General features: G+C 39.0%; 1 protein-coding gene across 2 annotated transcripts in view; it reads right to left on the bottom strand.

Annotated features, from left to right (window-relative positions):
- The window catches only part of ERC1 (ELKS/RAB6-interacting/CAST family member 1), a 415,242-nt gene that overhangs the window by 190,328 nt on the left and 204,264 nt on the right, over window positions 1-20,650 (bottom strand). For both annotated transcript variants that reach the window (XM_060164429.1, XM_060164430.1), the window contains exon 14: window positions 7,854-7,985. In XM_060164429.1, the coding sequence (XP_060020412.1) occupies window positions 7,854-7,985 (132 nt within the window). The remainder of the gene's footprint in view (window positions 1-7,853; window positions 7,986-20,650) is intronic.

Below are 20,650 nucleotides of genomic sequence, written 5' to 3'. Positions count from 1 at the left end.
GTTCTCACTGGTTTATTTACCCACTCGCCTACCTACGCGCCCAGCCACCAGCTCGCTTCTACTCACTCCTCTCCACTAACCGGTTTTCCTTTGGTTCTCTGATTGCGCCTCACTCTTCCATCAGGAGGTCCACACACCGTGGTTCCCCCGGAGGTAAACCTCTGGCCATTCTTAATCTCACTAAGTCCTGTATACTTTTCCACGTCTCAGTTTAAGCATCAATGCCTTTGTGATGCCTTCCCTGACCATTCATTCTAAATAAGGTCCTCTTGTTATACTCTTTCATAAAACACTATACAGGACTATGATTTGTTTGTGGCACAACTTTAAAGAATATGTTTAAATCTGTGATCACTGATCTCCCTAACATATAAATGCCATTAGGAGAAGGGACCATTTTGTCTGGCTCACAAAAATAGTCACAGCTTCTAGAACACAGCAGCCTCTCAATAAAATTAATTAAATGAACAATGGAATAAATGAAATAGGTGATATCTCTGAGGCCATTAAACTCTTAACAATGCTGGGGTGGCACATACTCCTGGGGGACAGACATCTCCTTCTCACTTGTATAACTATTCTACTCCTTTTTCTGACACTAACTCCAATGCTCATGCTATAAATTTAAGTGTCTAGTTATATGAATATGGGGAAACACACATGATTATGACATCTCATATTTCCCCATTATTTCTTAAAGGAAAAATTACTTTTGACTAACATGTAGACCATGGATGTTTTCCCAAAAACAAAAGTGAAAAAAGGACCAAGGACAAGCAAAAAAGTGCATGTACCTGTATATTTCATTTCTACAACTCTGACAGGCTCAGGAGAAAAACACTGAGTAGTAGCTGCTAAGTACATGTGTGTCTATGTATTTATCCATCCATCTAACACATCAGAGAATCCAGCTGTCTGATACACTGACCACTGGACAGATTAATTAAATAAATATAAAAACTCAGTCCTGCCGGGGCTCTAGCCACAGTTGAGGTATTCAGCTGGAACGTGTGGCTGGGCTGTCATCTTGCTCACATCTTATAAGACATGCCCAGTGTCTCCAGGTCCTCCTGGATGGACAGCGCTCCTATAGACTTTGGAGGCTTCAGTAACCATCAAGCACTTGTAACGAAAAATGTATATCCACAGAATTTATGTCAAGAGTGAAAAAGTAACCTCTGTTTAGAATTCAAATCCTTTTAATAGGGAATGGGATTTGGATACCACATGTGAGCACCAAGAGTGTACACTGCTACTGAAAAAAATCTGTTTTCTAGGTACTTTCAGTACACAGGAAGTGTGTGTGTGTACATCTATGTGTTTAAGGGGGAAAAAAAGTCATGAAAATTCAAACAGATATTTCCAATTGTAATTTAAGGTTATGAGGATCAAACACAAATTTTTAAAATCCTAAATATTTTGTATCTTCTTATTTCTAGGAATAAGGTATAAGCATAATGTTCTAAAATCCATATTTTGCTTCAGATAGTGCTAAAAAAGTATTCTTTTCTTTCCCTTTCTCCTTCCTAAAGAAACCCACAGAATACACGACTTTGTAAAACTGAAAAATATTTAGCATCAGGATAGGAGTTCACAGTACACATTTCTAGTCCTTTACTAAAGCTACCCATACTCTCTTCATGAGGAAAACCTAAAAGTAAACTGGAAAATAATGCACAGACTACGATCCTGCACTGACCTAAGACACACTCAGAGAACGAACAACCCAATGAGCAAAACCATGCCCACCTGAGCAACCTGTTAGCTGGCTGTGGCATCCTCAGCTGATGTAGATACTACAAAATTCTAGGCCAGGCAAGGGGAGAGGACAAGGATTTCCTCAATTCACAGGAATTCAAACTTCATATATATGTAACCGGGAACTTTTAACAATAAGCATGTCATCACTGGTACCGAATCAACCAGGTAGGGTCTATAGATAGTAAGTTTCTCTGGAGCCTAGCCAGGTTGGACCAGTCCTCCCCTTGGAGCTATCGAGGGCAGTGGTGGTAGCAAGAGAAGTATCAGTAGTAGCTAATGTTGACTGACTACTCTCTTTACACATACAACAACCTCTCTTCATGCGGTAGATATACCAGATTATGCTAGCACATTTATAGCACTATATACCAGTACCAAGTTTCTTTGACAGCTCAAGAACTGACACAGAAATAACTCACCCAAGATCACAATTTGTAAGTGATGGACCCATAATTCCAACGAAGGCTTCCAACTTGAGAACCCACTTTTCTAGCCACCAGGTACTATAGTTTCCCTAAAGTTCTGCAGTGGCCTTCTGAACTAGAGTCACAGTATAAAATCTCTGTACCTAACATATCACTTCTGCCTTTCTTGGACTTGATTCTCCTAACTGAGGATGCTAATTTCAGCTTTGTAGGATAAGAGTGTTTTCTCAGATGGGATGAAAAAGCCTGAGGGAAAAACTGGTTTGAGGCTAAGAAATAAAGAGTTCTGAATTTGGATGGTTTCAGGTTGAGATTTCAATGAAATACTGGAGTAAAGATACAAAGTAGATATGAAGTAGACTTAGCTTGGATCTCAGAAGAGAGAACTGGGCTGAAAGTACAAACCTGACGTGGTCGCAATTCTACTTCTCCTACTAATACAGCTAACATTCTTCAGCACAATTTCTTAGTTCTTACCCTGAACAAGTTTCTTGCTAGGGCATTCTCATCTCAGAAAATAGAACCACCACCTCTCAGGCGTCCTGTCAGAAATCGGAGGATCACTTTTGCTTCTTTTTCACCCTTACCCATACATGCAATTCATCAAATCTTTTTAGCTCTGTTTCCATTCTAAACCTGCTCACTCTTCTCCACCTCCACTGCCACTATATGAGGTTCTCAGCCTCATCTGCCCGCCCGCCCCTAGACCAGAGTCTTCCACAACGACTGTGTTTGTATACCTCTTAAAGAGTTTATATAACTAGGATCTTAACTTGATATATGATTTTTTGGCATCATAAGTTAAAGAGTTGGTATCGCATCATAAGTTAAAGGGTTGGTAGGCATCAAGGGAATTTAAATCAACATAATAAAGGCCATATATGACAAACCCACAGCCAGCATCGTTCTCCATGGTGGAAACCTGAAAGCATTTCCACTAAGATCAGGAACAAGACAAGGTTGCCCACTCTCACCACTATTGCCCAACATAGTTTTGGAAGTTTCAGCCACAGTAGTCAGAGAAGAAGAAGAAAAGGAATCCAAATCAGAAAAGAAGAAGTAAAACTGTCACTGTTTGCAGGTGACATGATACTATACATAGAGGATCCTAAAGATACTACCAGAAAACTACTAGAGCTAATCAATGAATTTGGTAAAGTAGCAGGATACAAAATTAATGCACAGATATCTGTTGCATTCCTATACACTAATGATTAAAAATCTGAAAGAGAAGTTAAGGAAACACTCCCATTTACCATTGCAACAAAAAGAATAAAACAACTAGGAATACGGGCTTCCCTGGTGGTGCAGTGGTTGAGAGTCCGCCTGCCGATGCAGGGGACACGGGTTTGTGCCCCGGTCCGGGAAGATCCCACATGCCGCAGAGAGGCTGGGCCCGTGAGCCATGGCCGCTGAGCCTGCGCGTCCGGAGCCTGTGCTCCACAACGGGAGAGGCCACAACAGTGAGAGGCCTGCGTACTGCAAAAAAAAAAAACAAAAAAAAACCCACCTAGGAATAAACCTACCTAAGGAGACAAAAGACCTGTATGCAGAAAACTATAAGACACTGATGAAAGAAATTAAAGGTGATACAAACAGATGGAGAGATATACCATGTTCTTGGACTGGAAGAATCAACATTGTGAAAATGACTATACTACCCAAAGCAATCTACAGATTCAGTGCAATCCCTATCAAACTACCACTGGCATTTTTCACAGAAGTAGAACAAAAGAATTTCACAATTTGTATGGAAACACAAAAGACCCCGAAAAGCCAAAGCAATCTTGAGAAAGAAAAACAGAGCTGGAGGAATCAGGCTCCCGGACTTCAGACTATGCTACAAAGCTACAGTAATCAAGACAGTACGGTACTGGCACAAAAACAGAAATGTAGATCAACGGAACAGGATAGAAAGCCCGTGCACATATGGTCACCTTATCTTTGATGCAGGAGGCCAGAATATAAAGTGGAGAAAAGACAGTCTCTTCAATAAGTGGTGCTGGGAAAACTGTACAGCTCTGTGTAAGAGAATGAAATTAGAACACTCCCTAACACCATACACAAAAATAAACTCAAAATGGATTAAAGACCTAAACGTAAGGCCAGACACTATAAAACTCTCAGAGGAAAACAGAGGCAGAACACTCTGTGACATAAATCACAGCAAGATCCTTTTTGACTCACCTCCTAGAGAAATGGAAATAAAAACAAAAATAAACAAATGGGACCTAATGAAACTTAGAAGCTTTTGCACAGCAAAGGAGACCATAAACAAGATGAAAAGACAATCCTCAGAATGGGAGAAAATATTTGCAAATGAAGCAACTGACAAAGGATTAATCTCCAAAATATACAAGCAGCTCATGCAGCTCAATATCAAAAAAACAAACAACCCAATGCAAAAATGGGCAGAAGACCTAAATAGACATTTCTCCAAAGAAGACATACAGATGGCCAAGAAGCACATGAAAAGCTGCTCAACATCACTAATTATTAGAGAAATGCAAATCAAAACTACAATGAGGTATCACCTCACACCAGTTAGAATGGGCATCATCAGAAAATCTACAAACAACAAATGCTGGAGAGGGTGTGGAGAAAAGGGAACCCTCCTGCACTGTTGGTGGGAATGTAAAATGATCCAGCCACTATGGAGAACAGTATGGAGGTTCTTTAAAAAACTAAAAAACAGAATTACCATATGATCCAGCAATCCCACTACTGGGCATATACCCTGAGAAAACCATAATTCAAAAAGACACATGCACCCCAATGTTCACCGCAGCACTATTTACAATAACCAGGTCATGGAAGCAACCTAAATGCCCATCGACAGACGAATGAATAAAGAAGTTGCGGCACATATATACAATGGAACATTACTCAGCCATAAAAAGGAACGAAATTGAGTCATTTGTTGAGACGTGGACGGATCTAGAGACTGTCATACAGAGTGCAGTAAGTCAGAAAGAGAAAAACAAATATTGTATATTAACGCATGTATGTGGAACCTAGAAAAATGGTACAGATGAACCAGTTTGCAGGGCAGAAGTTGAGACACAGATGTAGAGAACAAACATATGGACACCAAGGTGGGAAAGCAGCGGGGGGGTGGGGATGGTGGTGTGCTGAATTGGGCGATTGGGATTGACATGTATACACTGATGTGTATAAAACTGATGACTAATAAGAACCTGCAGTATAAAAAGCAAACAAACAAACAAACAAAACAACTAATACTAAACTTTCTTTGGGTTATTTGTATGGAAATATGTTAATATAAATGTTTCAGACATTATATGAAATTCCTAAAAATCTTATATGTTCTGGTATAATGTTATAAGTCATAAATTCTAGTTATTACTTTAAAATGTATATCTCAGAAATAACTAAATTTCCTTGTCAATTGCATTATTATGAACTTTCATCAAATCTTTAACCGTGGTCATTTTTAAGGCTTTTGTCATTTACAGACAGTTCTGGGTGTACTCTGATGCTTTTGCAAATACGTTCCTATAAAAGGGTTTCATCTTCAGGGAATTCATGGAAAAGACTGACAAGTACAGGTTTCTGGTAACTGACTATACTGCTGAACTGAATGAATAAGCATTTTCAGAACTCTAATGGAAAACTGATGAACTCATAAAAGTGCTAACAAAAGATCAAGATAAAAAAAATTAATTACATGGGACTGAGTGAACTGATGAGGATGATTATAATTTTTGTGACCTTCTGTTTGAATTAAAAAAAAAAATCCCACAAGGACTCAGAGGCAAAAAATATACAAATCAATTTTCTCTGCAAAGTAAAGGAGCTGTTACAGTGGAGGATTCCTGCACTGAATGTCAATATTACGACATAGTATGAGTGTGTTTCGTGTTTGGTAATTGCAATCATTGTTGCTTTTGTTGTGGTCACCCATTTACAATGCTTGGTGTCAGTCTATTTATCTCTTGTAAAAATCAAATACAGTGTGCGTGTGTGTGTGTGTGTGTGAAAAAAGAAAAAAAAGAAAGTACAAGAAAAATAAATAAAATAAAAATAGCCTATTGGGCTTCCCTGGTGGCGCAGTGGTTGAGAGTCCGCCTGCCGACGCAGGGGGACACGGGTTCGTGCCCCGGTCCGGGAAGATCCCACATGCCGCGGAGCGGCTGGGCCCGTGAGCCATGGCCGCTGGGCCTGCGCGTCCGGAGCCTGTGCTCCGCAACGGGAGAGGCCACAACAGTGAGAGGCCCAGGTACCGCAAAAAAAAAAAAAAAAAGCCTATTAATATCAATCAATCTGCCCCAGAAAGCAAATTATCAACAGTTCACACAATAGCTTAAAAAAGAACATGTAACAGCAGTCTATATACCATGACATGATTTATTATTAATTGCCAAAATTTCTACATGGTCTCTGGTATGTAAGACTTGTCACTAAACAATGATCCCAAAGCAGAAAAAAATCTTTACGGAAAGACAAAATGGGGAACATTTTGAAACTAGAGGGAAGAATGTAAAACAGATAAAATCAAGATACAAAAAAATCCTTCCTTACCCTGGAACAATGGTTGACACTACCCCTCCTCTGAGGCTCTCCACTACCCAAGCTCTGTTTAACTGTACATTAATAAATATTCAAATAGAAAGTGGACCGAGACATTTATCTAAGAATAGGGCACTGAAAGAAACTCATTCTGGAAAGATCAATTTTCCTTCAGCTTTGCTAATAAATGTCAGTTTGTCTTTCTACACTTGACACTAAAGAAGCCAGACCCTTGTACCTAAGTTATGAGGGGACTCCCTGTAGTACACACCATGACACGTCTGCTTTGAAAGGTACCCTTCTTCCTTGCTATGGCGCTACCCTAGCTCACAAGAGCTCTGGTGGTCTGATCAAAGGGCTCCCCAAAAGATTCATGTCACCCTCTCACTGAACACTTTTTACCAATGGTTTGGCACTTATGTTTCTCCAACAAAGAGATGGAAACAACACTGGAAAGGAGACACTCTTATAATGGGAACTGAGATTAGAGCCTTCACTTGTTAAAACTATTTCTTCCATTCAGACCTCCCACCTTTATTCTTCCTAATAAAAAGTTTAAAGCAAGGGTAGAGAATCTAAAAAGACATATAAAAACATAGAAAACAAACAGAAACAGCAGAATTCTTTAACAAGTCACCTCCGGGTTGAGATGCTGATCTGGGACTCCCAGGTGTCATGACATCCATGTCCCTCATACCTGTTACCAACCTCAACTTGTTACAACTTTAATGGCTCTTGTGAACAAGACAGGCTACAAAATAAATAAACGTTTTGATATTTAAAGCAACGTCTTTGACTCAGAAGTGTTTGCGTTTTCCCACTCAATTTAAAAGCAGGGTCGGGCTCAGTCTGGTGACAGGCAGGCAGGTTAAATTTCATCTCCTCAGCTGCGCCAGCATATACACCCCAATACACACAAGTCGCCCCAAGCATGCAGCGCACAGATGCCTGCAGTAGCACGAACCAGTTCTTAACACGGCTATGTTTTAATTCTTATTTAACTCTAAATACTTACACTCGGTGAAGTGCTTTGAAACCCTGCAAACATACATTATGTACTGTTCACCTAAGCCATACTGGCTGGGCTTCACCCTCCTTTAACCAGCAGCACTGCCGTAACTGTAAAAAGTCGCAGACCTGTTTTTCAGCACTGGTCCTGGCTGACTCCTCCTGTGCCAACACCATCTCTCGCTCTGCAGTTATCTGTACACTTTCTCTTAGTGCTTCTTCCAGCTCTTCAATCCTGTCATCCTTCTTACGGAGACTGTCCTGGAAAACGACGGAAGACCAGGTGAAGGAGACTAATTAACTCAAGGAGAGCCCATTTATCAAGGAAGGGCTATGTGCTTATAAAATGTTCTTCCCTTCAGAAGTACATCTAGGCCAAAAAGATATGGACACAAAGGAAAGAATAAAACAGGGGAAGAAAGACGTAAAGAGGTTGAAGAAGTAAGTATATTGTTAAGAGCAAAGGGTCAAGTTAGGTAAGCAAGAGAAACCTGTGATGGACTTCCTCCGCAACACACCGAAGAAAACTGTTAGTGTTAGGCAGATGGGCAGCAGGGGCCTGATTATCTAAAAATGCAAAGCCGTTTCTGAGCTACTCTCTAAACTGGGCTTATAGCCAGCTTTGATGAAGCCTAAGTCACAAGACTCAAGAGCTAAACATTCTCTCCCTGCAAAGTTAAGCCCAGATGAAAAAGTAAACAGCATGATCAGTCAGATTATATGCTACATATAGACAATTGTTGGCAAATTCGTTTTTTAAAAAAGAAATGCAAAAGGAGATTTTTCCTCATGAATTCAAGAGAGTAAAGTTTTCTCTCAATCTCATATAAGAAAACTAAAAATAACTGGTGATAAGTAACTGGTCTGGCTAAGGATGAGTAATTTGGTTAGACAACCAAAACCCACTAGGCCTAATATTCTACACAAGTCTAAGAAGTAACTTTTGGGGAGGTAAATATGGATTTCTACCAGAAAGACAAACAAAATCCTACAGGACTTTAAAATCATGTAAGGTAGACGATCTTAAAAGAAGAAGAATAAATGAAACAGTTTTCAAGTAGTATGAAGAACTGGATCCATCAGATTATTCTAAGCATTTCTTCTTTAAATAGAACCAGAAGACTAAGAATAAAGTGCTGCCTTTTATTAACAGATGAAACAAAGAACAAGGTTTGTCCATTCATTCTCCAACTTGCTGAACACTCACATCAGCAAAAGATACCAAAGGATTTTGTTTTTTATCTATGCAACTCTTATTTGATCTTATTGTAGTTCAGTTTTCATAAGTACAAAGTACAAGAAAGTCCTTTTTTGACAACTCTGTCTTCAGAAATCTAGAACTGAAATCTAGAACTGAAATCTAGAACTGAAACCTCTCGAACTGAAATCTCTAAGTCAGATTTTTCTCCCAACTTTGATGGAATGGCATCTATTATTTAACATCCTTCCTAATAAAAAGTTGTTATATCTTTTGCTCTCTCCCATTTTTCTCAATTAAAAAAAAAGATTTAGGAAAAAGAATATTCACATTTTGATGATGTATGTTCATTTTTTTTTTAAAGTATTCATTCTTCTCGGAGATAATGTTATAAAATACTCTGATTTAGTCCCTAAGTAAGGTTCTGTTTTATGCAGGGCAGTTTAGCTACATCAAAAAAATGCTCTTTGTTGACATCTAAATGCTTCCAGTTTGCTTGCCATTAACAGCGGAGTACAATAAGCGTTTCTACAATGAGGCCAAGCAGAGAGAGACAAGGAATGACTCCCTTGAAAACAAAGTCCAACATAGTTTCTCTTGATTCAAAGAAAATGAAATGTAACAGAAGGATTAAGTGGAAAGGAATGGATGCAATGATCTGTGCAGTCCTGTCAAATCCTCTAATGAATGACTACATCTGTAGTAACATGGGGATTCTGAATTACAGATTCCTGTAAGCAAATAGAAACACAAATGGTTCCCGTTATCAATTAGCTGTGAATAGCTCAGTGTTATGTTTATGTCCAGGCTATTGCATCCTTCACCCTTAAACTGTCTTCTGGAGATCTCCTGAGAGGCTTCTGGTAACCTAACCTAAAATGAGGGTTATTCCAAATAACTTCCCAGGAACCCAATTTCGAGCAAACAGGTTTACTTGCTCTTCTGCATGGGCCAAAACACAGCTTTGAGGCTTTATCAATCAAACTTTTTTTTAGAGCGAGGATAATTAGTAATTTGTCATACTGAAAGTTTCCCTGAAACCAGTGTTAAAACCAGAGTCTACAAGATGAGCTGTGTGTGCAAGGTCATTTATTTAAAAGTTTTCTGGACCTAATGGCAAAGCCTGGTGCAAAATCTTTCTCCATGACAAAAACGAAAAACAGAAGCCAAGTGAAACCACAAATAAAAAGAAAAGGAGAAGAGACTGTTGAATCATTTTTATGAGATACTGTAAGTCATGTTACATCTCAGTATAAAACTAGGTATGGGACCATCTGCTCTAAGGAACTCATATTAAACCAGGGCAATAACGAGAAAAATGAAGATAGCAAATCAAATACCCCCCCACCATCTTTAACAAAGTCCAACTACTGAAACCATACAGTGAATAAAGTTTGGCTCTAGTTTTGTTTTTGGAATCTTAACAGATATCTGCTAAGGCAAACCAAGGAAGTTTCCTTTGTACTGAACAAAACCTTGAATCTATTTCATTTAATAAAATATTGAGCCAATGCCAGAAATAAACAGAACCTTTTAGTTCTACAAATATTGGAGCCCTAACCACACTGCTAGGTCATATTTATAATTATTCTTTCTTGTCCTCACTGTTTCTTCAAGGTTAAATACATTTTTCTGCACTTAGATTATAATATGGGTACTTTTTTGTAACGTTTAGAATACTAGAAAAAAGAAAAGATCTTAAAAAGTTTAGAAAGGGCAAAAATGATCACCCATAAAGAATAAAAAAATGGAAGGCAGTGGAATTTTTAATGGCAACACAGAAAACTAGAAGACGATTGAGGCGATGCCTTTAAAACTCCGAGGGAGAGATGACTTCTGATATAGAATTCTACATCCAAACTATCAATCTAATGTGAGGGTGGAATGCAAAGTCTGAAAAACTTTACCTCACATCACAGACCCTCAGAGAGCTACCAGGTCTGTGCTCTGTCTCAAATGCATGGTGAAGGGAACTGTGGAGGTGACAACCAGCCTGGAGAGTAAGTACAGTTTGGAGTAGAGGACAGAAAACTCCAGGAAAGATGTTTCCAAGGAAAAAGTGCATGTAGAGATTACCTGAGGTTAATTAATAAGGGATGATGTATTTTACAACAGTAACAATATTGGGAGGAATGTCATGGTTGGAAAAAGGAATTTGGGAATAAACTGGTGATATGTATACAAATAACTAATCAAACACACAAACAAACCAATTACCACCACCAGGAAAGACTACAAGTCCAATAAAGGAAATGAAGTCATAATACACTACGTGCCTTGGTCACAATAATGCAAAACTTGATATAATTATGTTGGAAAGACAGAGAGGGAAGAGTGCGGGGTGACTTGTGTAAAAAAGCCAATTCCTCATCACTCAGGATAAGAACTCAATACATAACTAATGTCCAAATGAGAAAAATAATCAAATAACGATAAAAAAGTGGAAGTAAACAACAGAAGAAACAGCCCAAAGAGGTGAAAGTGGTCATCTCCGAGGGGCAGGAATCAAGGTTAGACAAGAACAAGGCAGATGAGCCGTACAGTACTGCCTTGCTTTGTATACAATATAAATATATATTGTTCTGAAAAAAATCAAAATGAAATTGAAAATGTTAAAAGAATAGTGCACACTGCCAAGTAAATTAATAAGAATATAGAGAATTTTTGGAAATAGTTATAAATGTGGTGACTATTTCAGATACTGATACTCTAAACATATTAACTATTTATTACGGAAAGAGAAGAGCTGACTGGACAAATGTGTCACAACTCAGTGCTAACGGCAAAAAGGAATAAAAGTTTAAGAAAACAACATGTAAGCCACTGTACTCTTCAGTTTTCTCTTCAAAAGTCCTGTGAAGACACAGGGAACAGACTTGTGGTTGCCAAGGCGGTGGGGGGACGGGAGATGGAGGGATGGGGAGTTTGGGATGAGCAGATGCAAACCATTATACACAGAATGGATAAACGATAAGCTCCTATGTACAGCACAGGGAACTATATTCAATGCCCTCTGATAAACCATAATGGAAAAGAATATGAAAGAGAATGTACATGTATAACTGAGTCACTGTTGTACAGCAGAAACTGACACATTGTAAATCAACTAGACTTGAATAAAATACAATTTTTAAAAAGTCCTGTGAATTTCTTCATGCCAATAATTTGCATGAGTGTGTCAAAATGATGATGATAAATTCCTTTCCAGTCTTTAGGTAACTGTGGGATACTCCAAATAATAACATTTTTTAAAGGAATGATAATATTGCCATAAGTTCTGCTATTAACCCAAAGATTCTGAAGATATCTAAAGCTTAAACATCTCAGCAGCCGAGGTCTGAGGCACCAAGCCAAGAGCTTTCAAAACTGTCCCCCAACCCCTGTTCTGTGCAAATGGTTTCTCACACACACACACACACACACACACACACACACACACACACACACATACCTATAAAAATAGCAGTGAGTAGATTTCGGTGACAGAGTTTGACACAGAATTCTGGTGATAAAGCTGCTCGTCTACACTATACTTAACAGTGCGTTTTGGTTTGAAGAGAAAAGTCTCTCATCTGTTCACTGCCCTAACTTTGAGCAGAAGTGACAGTGACCACCAGCTTCTCTGAATATGTGTGACGCAATAAAATGTCACTTGGTAAAGTGGTGGACTTCAGAAACTGTGAAACACAACAGACTCAGTACACTCTCAGGCCCAGGCTCGAGGAAGTAGGGATGTGCTGAGCCGCCGGAGAGCACTCCTTGGTGGCTCGGAGAGTGACTGTACCAACTACAGCCTAAGGCCCTGAATGTGCTTTACAGCCTTAACTAGACTTTCTCTTTCAAAAAGTCCACATTCACCCGTCTTCAACATAAATCATGAGGCAGCCACACCACTCAAGTCTGTAATCCTGGAGAAACCTGCACAGAAGCTCCGAGATCCCTAATCCCTTCTATCCCTGGGACACTCCACAGGCTCGAAGGCTCTGAGGCATCCAGAGAGCAGAAAGATGACTTACTGGAACTAAATGTAGATAGAGATTAAAGGTAAGCTTGAGAACTTCATTCCTGTTGTTCATACGCATTATTGATTTGCAGCTAGCCTGGAATAAAATCATAACTTCTCATTTGTCTTGTCCAATGCAACACAGCCACTAGCCACATGTAGCCAATGAGCACTTAAAATGTGTCCAAACTAAGATGTGCTATAAATTCTAAAGACTTACTGCCTCCCCAAAAAAGGAATGTAAAATAGTTCATTAATAATCTTCACATTGATTATGTATTGAAATGGCAATATTTTGGATATACTGGATTAAGTAAAGTACATTATTAAAGTCATCTGTTTCCTTTTAGTTTCTTTTGTGATGCTATTAGAAAGTGCAAAATTATACGTGTGCTCACGTTGTATTTCTACTGGACACCGCTCAAGTTTTTACATACGAAATGCATCTATAAAAGGCTATACAACACACCATGTTTTACATAAATTCGTAACTCTTCTCTTAATTCATAGCCTGTTAGCACATAAATATGAGGTACTAGGTGAGAATCCTTACGGAAAACACTGTCAAAAGCTCTAACAAGTGACTGAAAATTACTGCAGTGATAACATGAGTAACAGAAATTCAAATAGCACTTACTGTTCTATCAACAGAGAAAACCAGACTGTGAATTGAAAGGAAAAAGAAAAATTCAGGCATGTGGCAGATCACTTTAGTACCTAGGATATAAAGTGCCTATGTTAGCTATTAATTATATCAATTTAACATGTTACCTCAATACTTAGCAGCTTAAAAGAACAGTGAACATTTTTTGTCTCACACAGTTTCTGTGGGTCAGAAACTCAAGAGCAGCTTAACCTAACAGTCTGGTTCCAGGTTCTCTCACTGGGGGACAGCTGAGATGTCTGCCAGGATTCAGTCCTCTGCTTCCTCTTACATGGTTGGCGAGTTGGTGATGACCACTGGCAAGGGGCCTCTGCTCCTCTCCACATGGCACCTGGCATTCCTCAGAGCAGGTGACCCTGGAGAGCAAGGCAGGGCATCCATGTCTCTTGTGTTCCAGCTTCAGAAGTCACATATCATCACATCTGACACTTTCTCCTGTGCACAAAGACTAACCCTGCCACAAGACTGCACAAGGCCACAAATACCAAGAGGTAAGGATGCTCTGGGGCCATCTTGGAAGATGGTTTTCATAGTACCCGAGGATATAGCTCCAGTACAAGAAAACTGGATTATCAATGAAGCAATGAAGAATGAAAACAGTGATTAACAGAACTGCTTCTGAGAGAAAAATAACTGTTAGGATAAGAGAGCCTTTACTACAAAGACACAGCTTTTGTTATGAGATTATATTAAAGTGGAACCCAAATGATACCAAATTAAAATGAAATCCAAACATACCTAAAATGTAAAAGGCAGACATTCAGAAGACATCACAAAATTGGGTTATGGATCAGCGTATCATTGGATATGAGATCAGCAAAATATGCATTCTGTCAGGAATTATTTAGAAGAAAGTCTGCAACTGGATTGAGTTGTAAGGAGAGATGTTTTCTTGGGATTATGGTAAACATTAGAGTAATCCAACTGAATTCAATGACAGTTCAGTCCTAAGAACACACAACAATATGCCAGTCAGTCACAGTTCAACTGAAAACAAACTCCTGGGTCAATGTTTGGAGAGCTATCTATACAACAGAGGTTTATTAATACGTTTAGCCTCCACATTTTGGGGGAATTAAGCCAGTTTTTTAAGAAAATATGAGAATGAAATATTCAGAGTCTTGCTGGCTCCCACTGAGTAAAGCCCTCTATAAACTCCTGATCCCTCATGGATTTTGATGATAATTAAGTCTAATCTTTCCGCCAACTCTACTTATTAGCTGGGGTCCAATGAGACCACTTCATTCACAGAGGAAAGGGTTCAACGCAGGTGGTTTTTGTGACTAGTTCTGGGGGCATGGTAGAGGGAGAACGAGAGGAAAGGGGAAGCTACCAAAGAACTTCTCATATCTTTAAACAAGAAGCCTCCTATACTCAAACGAGATTAGGGCAAAAGCTGTGACAGCTGTAACTCAGGCAACTGAAGAAGATTGGACCAGACCCTTTAGCAAATCCCATAATCCCACTCCCCTAAAACACTCCTCTGAACTTTACTTCTTGACATCAGCTCTGTCAACATCAGCTATAAACCAGCTGTAAGACTCTACTCCCCACTGCCTTGCCTTCAGATCAAACGTTCACTAAGGAAAGCGAAGGCAAGAGGAAACAAGGAACAAGAGCAATCAGAAATTAATGTTTTGTTCTCTTCAAACAGCTCCCTCAAAATTAAAAGAAAAAACAAGGCTCACTATACAGTAACACAAAAAGAAATCACTTGATACGGACAAATCTCATTAAGCTTTTCTCAGCAGCAGAAGGAAGGTCACTGCAGATTTCATGAATATCTGAGGGAACAGCCCCCCACGTCCACTCATCCCCCTGCCCTGGCCCTGCCAGTGGAGGTCATTCCCTCAGCTTAACATTAAGAGCCACTTCCTCTGGGGTAAACACCACTTACCAGAGAGTTTAACATGCTCTGAAAGATATTAATGTTAACTGCTATCCATTCTCCTTACTGTGAAGAGACCATGCTTCCTTCTCCATCACCCTCAACCCCACTGCTATACCTCCTCCCCATCCCCCAAACATAAATACACATGTGGAAGAGTTCATTAAAATCATTCAACAGGTCCGAATTCAATTACCAACTGCTCAGATGCTTAGTGGGGGGAGAAAGTTGAAGCCAGATGCATTGATGAAGTCAATTTTAAGAAAAGAAAGCTAGCCTAACACAGAGACAGAATTTGGTTACACACCAACCACTTTTTGGTTTAAGGAAATGCTTTGGGTTCAAATGTAAAGATATTTTCTCCCCCTGTTCCCTTTAAAGTCCCTCAAGTATCTCCCACAGTTCAAACTGTTAAAAATCAAAGTCAAAACAAAAGCAGATGCATTTCATTAAGGAAATGGAAACATATACATATAAAATAATGCTTTATATAAATAACTTTTATGGAGCACCGAGTACAAATATCCCACATAGATTGGCCAGGTGCTCATCTTGAAAATTCTGGTAGCTGGTAACAGAAGTTCAGGCAAGGACATGGGGTTTACCTAATCGTAGGACACGTCTCCTCTGATCACTAATGCTTATTAAAAAGAAAAAGCACAAATTTTCAAAGTCTTCCCCCAAAACCCCAAAGACAGTCTTTTACGTAATATAATAAACAACTGATGTGGTCCATAAGAGGCTGTCTCTCTTGCCTTTGAGGTCTTGGCAAAGGTGCTATATATACACCTGTTTCTGCTCTCTCTTAAAAATAAAAGGAATCTCTTTGGAGATTCAACTTTCCAAATGTAAAGGAGGAGTTTCCACAATAACACAAAGGAAAGGATTAAACCATATGTTTCACTGAAGTGAGACCCTAGTACTTGTGAGAAATTTCATGACAAATGTAACTTTAACCACTTACTGATTTATGGGGAGCATTCCCGAAATAAGCTCAAATGATGTGATTAAAAGTTCCCATAGAAGAGGGCTAAACTTACCTGCAGGAAATAGCTTAGTAGGCTACACAATCATACTATCAATAGACATTCTTTCAGTAAATTTCATCGGCTATCAAATGGAACTGAATTTTGTCCAGAGGAAAACATGTCTACTGAGGACATTTCAAACGTGGCAGAATTTCTTAAAGTCATTTTGAGACTTGTTTTGCTTTTTTCCTAAATGGTAAGAAGTGGCACAGTTTGAGCTAAAAGCTTTAAAAATTTGCACATGTGCCAACAATATAAGTAGGTGCTTTACCTGCAGGAAAACACAATTTTCAAGTTAATTTCAGCAACTATCCACAGGGTTGTAAAAACAGATGCTGATTTGTATGTACACTTTTCCTATATAATCCCTAACTCCATTTAATATTTGTTGAGAACTCCATAAAAACCCACTTATGCTCATATTCCAGATAGAAAAAGCCCTAAGAAAAAAACTAATCCAAAGGGAACAAAGGATATAGAATTAAATCTTTAAATAGGGCAAGAAGGTCTGTTAAGAAGAAACCAAAATTTATTTTTACAAAAACAAGAAGAACATTAATACATCAGAGGTATCTTGCATGTGACACATCACATACTATTTCTGGAAGGATGTCAGATAATCAATTTTTTAAAAGGTTATCTTAAACCATTATCCCCATGGTCAATAAAAAGCAAGGATAAGTGGTCTTCATTTCAGAAAGAAAGAAAAAAAAAATCTTTTACCAAAATGGAAGAAAACAAATTTTTGTAGGTAGAGCAAATAAAATACAACTGTAAAGAAAAACACAAATGTTTCACTGATTCTGCATCTAAGAGGAGAATATGCCTAAATACATGTAAAGCTGCATTCTCCTATCTCTATTTCTATTGTTTTCACTTTCTTTGAACTTTATTCTTAATAGTCATTGGTCTCAGGAGAGCTGGCTCACAATGTTCTTTCAGCAGTCCCATTAATCTCCCTGACAGTCCTCTCTCTCAAGGTTAAATTCAGATACTTATCTTTGTCATAAAAACAAAGCACCAAACCACTACTGATATGAGCCACTACCCCCAGTTCAGTCTGCTTTGCCGTATTAGAACCTGCAGTTCTGTCAAAAGACAAAGTGTCACTGCTGAAAGAATAAAAATATGAAAGGTAGACATCCTGAACCAAGGGAAGATGGCATTTCCTTTGTTAAAATATGCGAGGCCCTTAGAGGGTAACCTGTGAAATTTTAAAGAATATTAGGGTGCTAAATATAATATCATTATACAAAATTTTTAAAATTTGTAACTAAATTTTTATTACTTATAACAATAATTGTAGCTGTAATTAATGAACAGCTGCCTCTGTAAAAGATTAAGAAAGGCTAAATTTTAAAAACAGCCCTTAACCTAAGGCAGATATAAATTAGTTGGGGGGTGGGGACGGAGAAGAATGATTAAATCACACAGGAACAATTCTAAAACAATGTATTGAAAAATATAAAACAATAAAATATAATTAAACATACAGGCTGAGGAACAACAGATGAGACAATAACAAGAACAGGGTAGAGTTCATCAACAAAAGTTAATTTTAAGCCAGAATCTTCAGGCAGTAAAGCTGGACATCCACAGGAAGAAGACTGCATGAGTAGAAGAGCGTAAGTTAGAAAACCAAGAAACTATGCTTAAGGAACACCAACACTATCAGGTTGTATAGAATAGAGTAGCTATGCTAGTGAGTATCTCACCTAAAAATGAGGCTAGAAATTCTTAAAGGATTCGGTTGACAGGAAGCTCCCAAGGGCAGGCTAAGATGCTTGTGAATGAGAGGTCTTGACATCTACTGATGCAACTGACATCAATAAACCATTTTATAGAGAACCAACAATGGGCAAAGTACCAAGACAGGGTTCCCAAACTCAAATATACGGGGAAACAACACACAAACTAACAGCATATAATACAAGGTAAGAAAAGAAGCCTTGAAATCAAAGCAGAAACAAGCTGTAATGGAACTGCAACACAGAGTGTGAGTAATTCCCACTGCAAGGATTTATGCAGGCTTTACAAGGGAGGGAACATTTGAGCTGAACCTTAAAAGATGGGTAGGCTTTCAGTACAAAGCTCTTCTAATCCCAAAATGACCATCAGTCAAATCAGCTAAGATCATGCTTCCATATAATGCTTATTTGGGAGGCTCTTGTTGCTGGGATCTACCTAATTCCAGCTCTTCACTTATGAATTCCACCACAGCACATCTTTTCACATATCCAGCACACAAAAAAGTTTTAATAAGCATATCTAATGTTCAAAGGGGGGAAAAATTCTTATTTATCTCTATATCCTCACAGCACTCAGCGCAATGACAATTCCACAACGGGCACTCAATAAATGTTTACTGAGGATAACCACGGATTATTCTGAAATCTGACGTAGCCAATTGCAGTGGAACATAGCTTACAGAAAATGTGAATGAAACAACTCAGATCTAAATGTAACTAATGCAGAGCTAAGCTCTTGAGTAGTGGAAACAGAAAGCCTGGCAAAATTTGACGCAGACTGTCAACAGAAGAGCCGCTATAATCGGAAAACATTATAGTAGGAAAAACATGATAGTAGGAAAGGCCTGTCACCAATCTGTGCCTCATTGCTTTTATCATTCATGTCCTTTATTTGTGAATATCAACTGGAATTGTAAAATAGTTTAAATGTTAGTATGCAAGGACCGTGGCAGAAACTCTTTAAATACCCATTGTATAACAATGTCTTAGAACAGTCACACATATACCTAAGATATTCCAAGGATCTTGCGAGGGGCAGTGAATTTTGGTGAGCGTGTGACAGAAATACTGGCAAGGTAAGTATCTGGATTGATGTGGGATCATCTACTATGCCCAAGGTCAACAGGGCAGAATGTAAGGCACCCCTTTCCCCAGACCAGGGGGATCGCTGGGTACTTTCTCTCTTGACCATCCTGGATACACTGGATCAGACCACACACGGATGCTGTCCTCTTTCTCAGCCTCTCAGCAGCATTAACAATCCTCTCCTGCCTTCGGTGATGCTATACTCTTTTTCTCTCCCGCTTCAACTGGCCTCTTCATTTTAGCTTCCTTCCGAGCACCATCCTCTCCGAGTCTGTCCCAGCTCTCAACGGTGAGGATCCTAAGGGTTCAGCTCTAACTACATTTTCTTCTGTCAATATTTTATCTCTAGACGGTATCTGATTCTTATGGGTTAAAATATGATATTTAAGCGCAAGTCTCCAAAATTAATTTAACTACACCAGACTTCTCTAAACTTCAAATCTGCACTTCCAACTGCTGGCTTGACATCTTCATCAGGATATCTCTCAGATACAGTCACATGTTGAAAATGGACTTGTTCCCTTTCCCTGGAAACCTGTTGAACTCACCCTCAGGGTTTGCCCATCTCATCACTGAGCATCGCCACACACCCTGTTCCCCGTGCCAGGAAACCTAGCAGCCATGCCCCTTCCTTCCTCTCCTTTAGTGCCCACATTCCAACCCACGAGAAATTCTGGCCTGTTCTACCTAAATGTAACAAATCTCAAATCCACCCTCTCTTCTTTTTTCTCTTCTGAGCCTCCAAAAAGCTCTATCATCACCTCTCATCTTCATTATTACTACAGGGCCTCCTACTATGATCTGAGCTCCTTTGGAGAGGGACGTTGTTCATCATCACTATTTACACAAAGCAGGTGTGCAAGACATATTTACTGACATACACTTTCTTCATAACCACTCTTATCCCATTCTAATCCGTTGTCCAAATACTGCAAAAAAAACCAGTACTCTCAAAATGCAAATCAAATCCTGTCCATCTTTACTTAAGGTGTTTCGCTACTTATAAAATTTAAACTTCATACATGGCCTACAAGGTCCAGCGTTACTAACACACACGGGTGCCTGTGTTCTGCCTCACTCACCACACTCTGGTCCTCGAACAACCTAAGGTAAGGTTTTTCTTACCTTAGGGATTCCCTCCACTTTAAACACTGTTTCCTCTGCTTTGCTTTTTAAGACCTCATCTTCATGTCATACCCTCAGAAGGGACATCTCTGATGGCTCTACCTAAATTTGCTGCCCACCATTGTTCCCTCCCCCACTATCTTTCACGTGCCCGGTTTATTTCCTTACAGCACTTACCATAATTTC

The sequence above is a fragment of the Lagenorhynchus albirostris genome, chromosome 11, assembly GCF_949774975.1.
Source record: "Lagenorhynchus albirostris chromosome 11, mLagAlb1.1, whole genome shotgun sequence".
Classification (NCBI taxonomy): Eukaryota; Metazoa; Chordata; class Mammalia; order Artiodactyla; family Delphinidae; genus Lagenorhynchus; species Lagenorhynchus albirostris.
Note: the sequence above shows the minus strand (reverse complement) of the source record. Positions and strands in the feature narration are given on the sequence as shown.